Source organism: Cyprinus carpio, chromosome B17 (assembly GCF_018340385.1).
Source record: "Cyprinus carpio isolate SPL01 chromosome B17, ASM1834038v1, whole genome shotgun sequence".
Lineage (NCBI taxonomy): Eukaryota > Metazoa > Chordata > Actinopteri > Cypriniformes > Cyprinidae > Cyprinus > Cyprinus carpio.
In genome coordinates, this window is record NC_056613.1 from 7035767 (window position 1) to 7047773 (window position 12007).

The following is a 12007-nucleotide window of genomic DNA, read 5'->3' on the forward strand; positions in this document are numbered from 1 at the left end:
TACAGGACATTATTAAAAATAAGTGATCGCTTTTTTGAAAATATAATATTACTAATAAAGAACAACACTTCTCTTACTGAAAAAAGTACATTCACAATATTAAATTATACATAAAAAATCCCCCTCCGCTTTTTTATGTAATAGTCAATATGCTCAAAAAATCTAGTTGCTGAGGCACATATTCAAAAACTACAATGCTTAATTTAACTCAAAATATATTTAATTCAAAAATATATTACACCTATAAAGAAATGAAAACTTGGCTTTATATATGCAAAATACACAAATCAAGTAGTTTATGTCCCTCTTGTAAACAATTTGAAGTATATTTATGTATCTCCATTTAATTCCCGAGAAGCTGCGTTATTTTTTTGGTCACTTATTCTGTTTTTTGTGGGGTTTTTTACGTTTAACATGTGAAATACATTTATGTAAGAGTGCAAAATATATCCCTAACGTACAGCTTTGTGATTAAGGTGCTCAATTCTTAAGGGATAAAACATTCTGAAAAAGTGTAATTTAACAACCCAAAACAAATCTGTCCTGTTGTGCTATGCATGTCAGATTCTTGACTGAGCGAGGGATTTTCACCGTCACTGTTTGAGATTTGACAACAGCGACCGAAAGTTCTCCAGCTCTCTGACACTTGTGGAGATCCTGAAACAAAATGAGACACATTAAAACAAGACGTTTCAACTAAAGATATCCTGACAAAAATAGATAATCGACATACAGTACCTTCCAAAAGCATTGAACAAAGACACAATTTCCTGCCGGCTGAGCTGAAATGATGGATTGGTGTTGCTCATGTTGGGCATTGCCTCTATTTGCCTTTCTGAGAACAGGATTTTCAGTGCAGTTCCCAAGCCCTGAGTCTGAGAGACATTCACTGAACGTCACATATCAACACAAACAACATCATCTGGGTACATGTCACGATCTACACCATCTTACCTGCAATTTGCCCCAAAGTCTGCATTTAAAACACTCAACACAGTCCATGATGCGCGAGATGTTCTTAAAAGTCATCTTGAAGTCTTCCTAAGGTCAGGGATTTAATGCTTCTTTAAAAAAAACATATATTTCTGTAACATTGTTATTATAGCAGACATGGAAAAGAGCCACTAACTTTCAGTTTCATAGCTTCCTTCTTATTTCCAGCAAACAGAGCAGTCTCATCAAAATGCAATGGAAAGGATCTGCAAATTTAAGATATATTAGAATATATTCATGTTTATAAAAAATAATACATTGTGAAATGTTATTACAATAAAAAAAAAAAAACTAAATGGGTTGTTTTTTTTAAGCAACCATTGCAATGCTCTTACTTGGCCACATGGAGGAGCTCTAGAAGCAGTTTCTTGTTCTCGTTGTCTTGAGTGCGTTGGCCAGTGTACAGATGGAAGGCAGGACGTTCAAAATAAGGCAGGATTTTTGCCAGAGCACGCAGCTCAATGAGGTACAGGAAGTAGAGGTTGCGTAATCTCTTTGGCCCCTCCCCTTCTGTCAGCTCCTCGTCAAACCTCTGCTGGAACTCGGAGACGTTGTGACCCCACTTCATTTCGAACCAGTTTTCTGACCGAACAAATCAAATCAGACAATTAAACACTCACGTTTAAATAGTCCCAGAAATGTTGAACTTTTTACATTTTTAAAACACAAAACAAGTCGTGACTTACCGTCTAGTAGGTACCTGGCGCTCAGGTGTGTGTTTATACTGGCATGCAGTCCTGAGACCAGCCTGAAGAACGCTCGTTTCTCCACACACAAGCCTCGAGGAACAACAACAGGAACATGTACATTTAAATACACGGTAACATATGTAAACCACAGCACCTTTAAACAGAAACATACCTTCAAGCCAACGGTAGAAGCCTTGCCCTTTAATGAGAAACAGACTTGTCAATTTCTAGCTGATCAAATCACTTTTTAAATGGATTTGAAAAGCGTAACCTTACCATCGTCTCCTAAAGAGGAGAGAAAGAAAGAGAGATCACAATATAAAATCAATGTGCTTAAAAACAGATGAATTGAAAACATAAAACAAAGCATTAATGCTCACCGCTGTTAGACGCCAAAGGATTCAGTGGTCGTTTAACTGAATACGGTCTGAAAAAGTATGATAGTTGTTACAACATTATGAGCACTCAATGATAATTAATAAAAATATTAAAGACAGGTTAGGTTGCAAATTATAGGTGGGTTTTTAGGGGGTGAAGATTATGATGCTATTTGTTCAAAAATTCAGTAAAAACTTAAATATTATTAGATTTTTTCTGTTTTAGTATATTTGTAAATATAATTCATTCCTGCGATGAATAAGCTGAATTTTCAGCAGTCTTCAGTGACATATGATCCTTCAGAAATCATTCTAATATGCTGATTTGCTGCTCAAGAAAATGTCAGGATGTGAAAGTCTGATTTGCACTAAATACTCGCAAACAGAAGAAAAACAAGACATCGTTGACGGTTAGCACTCTGATAACACTCATTTGAAAGTCTGAGAAACTTAACATGAAATCATTTCACTGACAGACATTTCTTTATACAGTCGACCCCATGAAGGTCACGGAATACTTTTCCACACTGGTCAGAATAAATGTGATGGTGACTCTTTACTTGAAGCAGTTCTCCTCATATATGCTGTTCCAGATCCGCCAGGCCTCTGGTCCTTTATAGCCGGTGAAACGCTCAGGGTTGAGCAGGAGGTCGACATACTGTGATTTAGGCGAGTCCTCATCTAAGAAAAGAAAAAGAAAAAATATTCAATGATGCAGAGCCTGTGGAGGATGACTACAGCATACTGGTCTGCAGCCCAGGACACCTCAAATAAAAAGCAGAATTGATCAAACTATGATTACCGTCTAACATGCAGAAACGGTCCGATTCATCATCGTGTTTCTTCCACTCCTGAAGAGCCTGACGTGTCTCATCACTACATGAGCAAACATCAAGAGAGAGAACTTGCTCAAACAAGGTCAAAAACTAAAGAATTATGGGTATTCCTGACACAAAAATAAAATTTGTTATACCTTAGAGAACCATCGACAGCTCCGAGTTTCTCTGCCTTCTCACACTCCTCTATATCCTGACTGGCTGCTTCTGAATACTGAGGGGGAAAATAATCAACATCCAGCAACACTAATATGTGCCATATACACTATATGACTTTCTAATACCTTATAACTGCTGGATTTAAGGCCCTCTGGTACTTCACCCTGTATGGAAACACACAAGGAGCCTATGAAGTCACATATAAAATTCCTCAAGCGAATGCACTTTGAAAAGCTCACCTCTGTGCACGGTTTCACAGCACAGTATTTGAGTCCACACTGACTGTGGTCTGTCCAGAACGGGCAGGGGTTGTTCAGATTGACCTGAGCATAATATTGAATATTAGAGACAAAAGAACAAATAATAAATGGATATTTTCACTCTATTACCAACAATGAACTCACCTTATAAAACCGGAAATAATCAGATGAGAGTAGTTTTTGTAGTTTGGGAAAGATTTCTTTGTTGTTGAAGCTGTCGATGGTCTCAACATCACAAGCGCAATCATCAAGAGTCCCAGTGACCTATGACCAACATTTAACCAAAAGTTTAATCAATCAAAAGTATCAATGTTTATTTCAAATTAACAGTTTGAAAAAAAATACTGTGATGATATTATGATACATTGATGGTTTCAGATTGTAATACTATAATGATTTCATATATATAGGGTTGCCAATGCTATACATTTTCATCATTTGTGGATTACTTAATATGATTTTTCAAAAAAAAAAAAAAGTATTTAATGGCATTACACACACAAAGAGAAATTAATAGCTTATGAAATATTTGAGCTGAGGATATCTAGAAACAAATTATAATTACTATAAAAATTCTGAAGATTTTTCAGTCCACTAATACACAATTTTAAAAGTGTTATTGTAAAATGACGACTAAAACCATAAAAATCTGTTTTCTGAACATTAACTGGAATAAACCACAAAAACTTACTGTATTTCAGCTATTTGCCAAGGCAGCATTTGTCTTTATAAAATGAATAATAATTAAAAAAAAAAACTACATGTGTAATTGTAAAACAAAAAACTAATGAATAAAACACAATGCAAATACTAAAACTTTAAAATTAAAATTCAAACGCATAAAGGTATTTAAAAAAAAATAATAAAAAAATACAATCGTTTCTTAATGATACTAAAATAACACAGTTTCCTTGATATTTTTAGGTATGTACCATATGCCTTCATCTGACTGATTACCATATTTATATTTACCATGGCATTCACGTGGCACAAACTGCATTTCTAAAACCATGGTATTGACATATGAAAAACACCATAGTACTGTGCTCATTTTTATGTTAGTGTCACATGTGTAATATTGAATTAAAATGAGTTTCTAACAGGATGTTCTCACCTGGCAGAAGCACCTGTGCGCAGCGGAGCCTGCTGTCGTCACGTGGACGCTGGTGAGCACAAGCGCCAACAGAATGAACGATTTCATAGTCGATTGTCAATGAACCGAGTTCGGCATAAACCAAACGGGTCTGTTCAGTGAAAGCTTTCTCTTGTCTTCACGCAGCTGCTCGCCCGTTACGGTGTTCCTGTACGGTACTAGGACGTAATTCAAGTGAACTGCACGTCGCTGTAAGACACGTTCACACACAGATCACTTCCGATTCAATCAGCCGCTACGTGAGGGACGTGACTCCGCTGCTGCTAAGATGACTCACGCAGCAATGAATAACTGAGCCTAGCGCATATTCACAAGGCATTGTGTCACAAAATATGCTTTATTTTACTCTCATATTAAATTCTCAGTGAATCTGTCAGGCTGAAATGTAATTAGTCTTTCTAATGTCATCAGACTGAATCGGGAACGCCTTCTTTTTGATGAAAATTGCACTACATGTAGTTCGCCGCTAGATGTCGCCAAAGACTAGTTTCTGTATCACGCGGTGTCCAGTCTCTCATTTGTACTGTATCAGTCTCTTATTTTCTGATAGTGAAATGTATGCTGAAATCCAGCTTTCTTTTATGTTCCTAGTGATATCTGATCATATTCACCTGCTCTTTTGTTCTCCTCTTATATCGGAAGAACCACACTACTGTTAAAAATTAAAAGTTATAATTTTAAGCATAATGCAGTAATGTGTGTGTGTAATTATCAATTATATATAATTGATAATTTCAGAACTGTATCTTTTCTCATAATTTAATATTCATTTACATTCGACTGAGACTTGTCATAGTACTTGCATATTATTGCTCTTTTGTTTGTTTTGATTGCTTCTATTGTCAAAATTTGTAAGTCACTTTGGATAAAATCGTCTGCAAAATGACTAAATGTGTGTGTGTGTGTGTGTGTGTGTGTGTGTGTGTGTGTGTGTGTGTGTGTGTGTATATATATATATATATATATATATATATATGTAATTTAGTACATGGGAGTCCCATTTTGGTGTTTGCATCAAATGAAATTTACAAAAATGATTTTATATACATAAAAAGCATAATAGTAAAATATAAATTCTGTTTAAATTAACTTATGTGAAAAGAAAATCTCTAGATTTGTATGAAATTATGTTCCACCTTCATTCAGTGCAAATATATTTCTGTAAAAATGAAACACTTATTTTGACCCGTACTTATTAAAATACATAAAAGAATAAGTGATCATACCAATTTTTTTTATATTTTTATATTGATTAATAACACCTTGACAAATTGGCAAAACCTGGTTTTAAATGGCAAAAATGGGTAAAGATCTAAAATGATAATTATTTTGTACTTTGGGGCTGTTTTATGTCTAATTATGTCTAAACCTAAGGATGCAATACATAGCAATACACAGATCTATCTGTCTGTCTGTCTGTCTGTCTGTCTGTCTATCTATCTATCTATCTATCTATCTATCTATCTATCTATCTATCTATCTATCTATCTATCTATCTATCTATCTATCTATCTATCTATCTATCTATCTGTGGCAGAGCAGCGCCACCTCATGGACGGAATCCGCCTCGCAGCAGATGAAGAATTCAAGGGCGGAATCGAATGTATCCCAGTTTCCTTTTTCCACACTTTGTAACCCACTTTTTCAGCGCGTCACAGTAGGTCAAAATTACGATCTTCCCTTCTTACACAAACATCCTCAGACTTCGACGGACAGTACTTTTTAACTATCCCCTCCCTTCTAAACAGTTCAACTTCCACTCCATAGTACAGTTTGACACGGACACCTCTTGGACTCTTTTCCTCCCTAAAAAAAATCCCCTGATCCCCGGTCAGTGGTTTCCTGTAGGATAAGATAAAATAAAATATAAATAAGTTTGTTAAGTTGTGAGGAGCACGCTGGTGGTGACGTTGAAGGCGAGCGACCGTTGTGCTGTAGTTTTTATAGCCTAAGTTTAGCTTGTAAGTTCTGGTGCTTTTATTTAGGCTTCAAAATTCATAAAAGCTATATTATTTAGTGAAGATTGTCTTGATGGAAAAAACCGTGTAAGTTTCAGGAATTCAGGAACTATGATTGAACACAGAGTTTATTTTTTTTTTGCGATAATCCAAAAGCCTGTGGGAAAATCCTATTGGCTTTTTGTCGAGGGAACCAGTGCGACGCTTACAGCCGATCCGCCTACAAAGTGACGTCACAGCTCCCCCACTCTAAACGATCTGCTCCCCAACTCCATTCTCTATTTTTGTGCTTCCTTGTGCTGCCAAGCCCCTGACGTAATGCTCCGTGTTAATTATTAGCATGTGGGAAGCGATGCCGAGACTCTCCTCTGCTGCTTAAACAAGAGCGACTGACTGCGAGGAGAAAGACCTCGTTAAGATGGCCAAACACACTGACCCAGAGTGAAGGGGCACCGCTCCCCGTCCCGTCCAGTCCTGCGACCAGCACCAATGCAACTGCGCCTTTAGGTGAGTGACTTCTGAACATTTTAAGACTTTACAGTACAAACCTGGGTTGCAACATCTCTTGTCCCAGTTTTTTTTTTTTTTTTCCACACCAGTAGCTTTCTGTGGGAACTCCGAGTATGAAAAATGGAAATCAGTAGGCGTCTGTTCTATTAAAAGTTTTGTGTTTATTAATTATAACTCATAAACGGGGCATTTCGATTAATTTAGGCAGGGTAACCCACCAAACCGCTGACTTAGAGAGGGGAATTGCTTCATGTGTAAAGGGTTGTGGAAATGAAGACTGAATAGTGTGTGCCGACTTACAGTAGGGACAGTCGAGCAACAATTTTTGGGAATGTTCTGGACCGTCTGCGATCTCGCTCGGATATTATATGAGACGATCGCTCGAGCGCCGCATGTATGGACGCGAATAGAGACTGAAAGCCTGTGTTTATTTGTATTTGTTCATATCTGATGCTTTTGGAGGTAAGTGTATATTTAGGTCACCCTACCGGACTCGGAAAAGATATTGGGATTGCATTAGTCTTGCGGAGTTCCCGGTTAACATTTCATTTGCGAATAATGTCAGCGCGCGCTTTTAATAGAAGATCACTCAATAACGTTTAGGCGTTTTTACGAACTCGCTAGTGCCAATTAGCCTCTTAGACAAACTTTAGGATTTAATTCGTCTCATCTCAGAATCGAGGATCCGGATCAGTTCACTGATTCATTCCGCGTGAGTCATCGTTGTGCCAGTACTTAAACGATTCGTTCAAAACACTGATTCATTCACGAATGAAACGCCACTGGATGAAGCAGGTTTATTTTGGTCTCATGCTACTTGTGAAAGGAAAGTGGAGTTGTTTCACGGACTGAGACCGTGTGATATTTGCCAACTCATTGTAAATGGTGAACCTGTCCGTGTTTCTTTGAAGAAATATCACATACTTGTCGTTTTCATCTGGAAGACTCGAGCGGCAGGCTTGTGGCGCCTTTCCAAAAGCTTCCGAAACCAGCGATGCGATTCCAAATATGTAGATTATACAGCTGACAGTCTACTAGCTGGTTGTCTAAAAGCTAGTGGACTACCAGCTGGCCAAACCAGCCTAATATACTCAGCCTGTTTTTTTTTGGAACTGGTTGAACAGCTATATGACCTACCTGGACCATAAACTGTGCTTCACATTTTGTGTTTGTATTTCTTCTAAAATATGGACTGTATAATCACTACTCTTTACTTTCACAGAAAGGAGATGTTCTCTGTGGAAAATGCCATCAAGACTAAAGCTGGACAGTCACTGTATGCTGGAGGAGAGCTGAGGAAAGTTTTGTAAGCCCCAGGTGGTCAGAGGGTTGGAGAGCTTCAAACAGGGATTCCCTACCGCCAAGCCTAACTCTAAAATCCAAGAACAAAGATGCAATACATTGGTACCCACTAGCAAATAACATCTCAAAGGGCTGTTTTCTGTCAAACCTCAAGTAAAGGTGAAAGCAAGTGTGTTGCGAGTCTCTTTTGAGCTGCGAAGCATCCTCACTGGCCCGTGGCCATCGCTCTCTCTCCCTCTCAACGAACCTAAGTCTTGGTACCGTGAGCCTGCCCATCAGATCATGATGTTTCGTGACCAGGTGGGAGTCCTCGCCGGCTGGTTTAAGGGATGGAACGAGTGCGAACAGACGGTGGCGTTACTGTCGCTCCTCAAACGGGTCAGTCGGACCCAAGCACGCTTCCTTCAGCTCTGTCTGGAGCATTCCTTGGCTGACTGCACCGAGCTGCATGTTCTGGAAAGGGAGGCCAATAATCCAGGTCAGTACAGAGACTACCACCTTTTCTGACAGTACTAACCAAATGCGAGCAGGTGGATTTGAGGTGTACCCAGAACAAGTGCACACAGCTTTTTTTGTTTAATGAATAGTTGTCTGAGTGTCTTCAATTTATCCATACGTTGCTTCAATGTTTATTTGCTGTGGCATAGAGATGTATTTTGACCCCTGTCTGTATGTAATATTGGATCTGAAGTGTTGGTCTAAATTTGAGGGAGCGCTTCAATGTGGGCGTGTGACCATGGAAACTAATAAAGAAGAAGCCCATTCATTTATGCACGGGAATAAACAACCAACATGCTGAGCTGAGGGTCTGTGGATATTTTATACATGCAGATAAATGTACATTAAGAAAGAACTATTGCATATTTCGTTCTTGCACACATACACGGTCTAAAACCCGAACATGGGATTCCCATCAGAGTTTATAGTGGGCTGGGACTCATAAAGAGCCTCCTTGTGTCTTGCAGTGGTGCGTGTTGTATTTTATACGAGGGATTTTAGTGCAGCTCTGTCATTGTTATTCTAAAACATCAAGATGAAGACATCAAAGAAGAACTCGTGGAGTTTTTAAGGTGCTCCTCACCCTGGTGTGTCCACTGACATTAAAACCAGCTGACGGGGTGCACCCCAAGTGAAACTCTTCTGGTTGGTGTATTTCTGTTGTCGGACTCGTATGTTGTTTCTGGTTACTGGTTTGTTATTGCAGATGGTGGATTTGCATGCTTGTATGTGGTGGTGACCTTTTGAATCAATCCAGTGGAAATGTGTGCGTGTGCGCGTGTCTTTCTGTGCATGCCTACCTGTGCGATTCACCTCTGGCTGTATTACGGAGTTATGCATGTCAGCCAGAGCAATGTCAGCTTCCTATTACTCACCAGACAGCAGGGATTCTTTGGTTAATCGGCATATTTTCTTTTATTCATGCAGACATCTGGTTTAGCCTGGACCCTAATTAAGTATCTCAAACTGAACTCACTTCAGGCATTTTAGTTGTTGTTTTCCCATGTGAAGGTTGTGTTCCGACTTGTTTAGCTCAGCAAACTTGTAACCGATCTTACAATGATATTTTACGGTTTTAAAATTTTTTGGCTTGGGTGTGGTTTTTTAATTGAAGCAAGTTCAGGGCTTTCTAGGAAGGTTTAAGCCTAATAGGTGATTTTTTTTTTTTTTTAAACGGAGTCTAAAAAAATACTGTAATGTAATAGTATACTGTAACATATTGTAATTAAGTTGACAAGTTAGCAGAATGACTGCCTCTGTACAAATTTAAACAAGTAATTATTAATCTATTTTATTTACTATGCAGAAATATGAAATATAGTATTTCTAAATAATATAGTAAGTATATCAAATAATTCATATGCTTGTCTATATATTATTATTTATTTATTTTATTTTTTACATTTAATTTTTACGTAATATTTTTATAATTTTATGTAATTTAGGTACTTTAAGAAGCAAAATTATATGTGACAAAGTTGTGGAAATAACATGACAGAAAATGTTGTTCGAAGCTTTGTTAGAAAATGCAGCATTTTTAAAATTCAACATTTATTTCAAAATTAATTTTGTAAATTATCGCCATTGACAGTCCCAAAATAATTCAGTTGAGTTCAGTTAAAGTTTTTTTTGTATAGCGCTTTTCATGATGCAAATCATATATATATTAAAATCACATATTTTTAATATTTGGTACATGTATAATTATTTGTCATTTGCCAATTGTCTGTTTTAACTTACCATATTAATAGTAATTACTGTCTTATCTTAATTTATGCATATATAAACTAATTTCTCTCTCTCTACATTTATAGTAACTACTTTACAGCTCATTTAGATCTTACCTATTTAATTATATTACTATTATTCAGTTATTTCATTAACTCAACATGTCAGGTTAAAAATATTTTAAAATGAATAGTTTCTTTTATTTTACAAACCAGTAAATGACCAGATGAAGACATTCCCATTCATTAGAATGGTGTGTACGGAGTTAATTCGCAGCTGGAAGTTGAGTGGAAAGATGCAACTATTTGGAAAGAACTGCGCCAATGAGAGGAATCTACAATGACCTACTTATTTCCCTCTGTGAAGGAGCTGCCTTGTTCCCCTGAACCAAATGATGCAACTTATTTGCCTTTCATCTCAGCATCATGCACTGTAACAAAATGCATGTGTGTGTTTTGCATTTGACTCACAGGTGGTATTGCGTATATCATATTCAGTTTCGTTGTCTCTAATAATGATGCTATTTTTGCTTTGGTAGAGTTCACATTTCCTCAGGGCTGCCTTCATCTAGTTATATTAGTCTTAACCACCATTGGTGCAGTGGTTTAATTTGGCATCTGTGTGATTTATTGTGAATCTATAAAACACACAAGGTTACACAATCCCAGCTTAGGTTTTGTTGTTGTTTGAATTTTTCAACCGTTCCATCCAGCATGGACGGTCACGAAAAACAGATAGTGTATGTGTGTCTACGTGCGTAAATGGGAGAGGGTATATGTTTGTCGGAATATTATTCCTGTCTGAGCTGGTGTTTAACCCTTGGCCCTTTTTCCGCCCCTCCACCTCACAGCCCAGAGGCAGCAGAGTCCGGACAGGAGGGGCACTGTTGTTATGAATGACTGACTTCATACCCCTGTGTATGCATGGGTGTGTGTGCATCTGTGTGTGTGTTTGAGATGAAGGCTCTCAGACTTGTTTTTCCAACATGGAGACCTCTGTGTAAGATGCACTGAAATGTACCTTCAGAAATGTCAAACACCCATATATATCTAAACCGAACCAGCTGTGCTGAACTGATGCTCCTTGTTGTGACAGTAGCATATTGGTGTTGATATATTGATATTTCTAAATAGTTTTTTTTAATCCTTCTCCCCCAATCATACAGTAAGTTTGTCAAACTGAACAACTATAGTATATAGTGAATCTACAGCTTAGAATTGAAATACAAATTTTGAAAGTTGTAAAACCATTTATGCCAATTTTTTGGACTGCAAATGATAACTTAAAAGATTTATTTGAAAGATTTAATATATATTTGTTTTTCTGTTGTGTGTGAGATTTCCACTTTTTTTAATTTAACATAATTTTTTTTTTCCCGCTTCATTAAGAGAAGAAAGGAATGCAGTAAAACTGGGCATCACATTTTGAAAGGAAGATAATTAGGCAGGCCTGGTGCCAGAGTTAAATCACTGAGGGTGCTTCTTAAGTTAGTGAGGGTGCTATAGCTTTAATGCACATCTATTTTGGTCTTTTATCACTATGTC

At 37.4% G+C, this 12007-nt stretch overlaps 2 protein-coding genes across 4 annotated transcripts in view; one reads left to right on the forward strand and one right to left on the reverse strand.

The window, feature by feature from the left end:
• Window positions 1–198: 198 nt before the first annotated feature.
• On the reverse strand, window positions 199–4787 carry LOC109106889 (ERO1-like protein alpha). The gene is made up of 16 exons (XM_019120155.2): window positions 4429–4787; window positions 3459–3578; window positions 3294–3377; window positions 3180–3218; window positions 3033–3109; window positions 2862–2935; window positions 2620–2740; window positions 2063–2109; window positions 1959–1967; window positions 1855–1881; window positions 1680–1772; window positions 1329–1575; window positions 1130–1199; window positions 955–1041; window positions 739–875; window positions 199–657 (listed from the first exon to the last, which is right to left on the reverse strand). Exons 1-16 carry the CDS (start codon window positions 4513–4515, stop codon window positions 594–596), a joined length of 1383 nt encoding a protein of 460 aa, XP_018975700.1. The 5' UTR covers window positions 4516–4787; the 3' UTR covers window positions 199–593.
• A 1747-nt stretch (window positions 4788–6534) lies between these two features.
• Window positions 6535–12007, forward strand: part of LOC109106899 (protein Smaug homolog 1) — a 30626-nt gene continuing 25153 nt past the window's right edge. The window contains exons 1-2 of one of the 3 annotated variants that reach the window (XM_042741942.1): window positions 6535–6932; window positions 8158–8715. In XM_042741942.1, coding sequence (XP_042597876.1) covers window positions 8520–8715 — 196 coding nt within the window. In that variant the 5' untranslated portion in view covers window positions 6535–6932; window positions 8158–8519. The remainder of the gene's footprint in view (window positions 6933–8157; window positions 8716–12007) is intronic. The other 2 variants (XM_042741944.1, XM_042741943.1) reach the window with 2 other exon arrangements.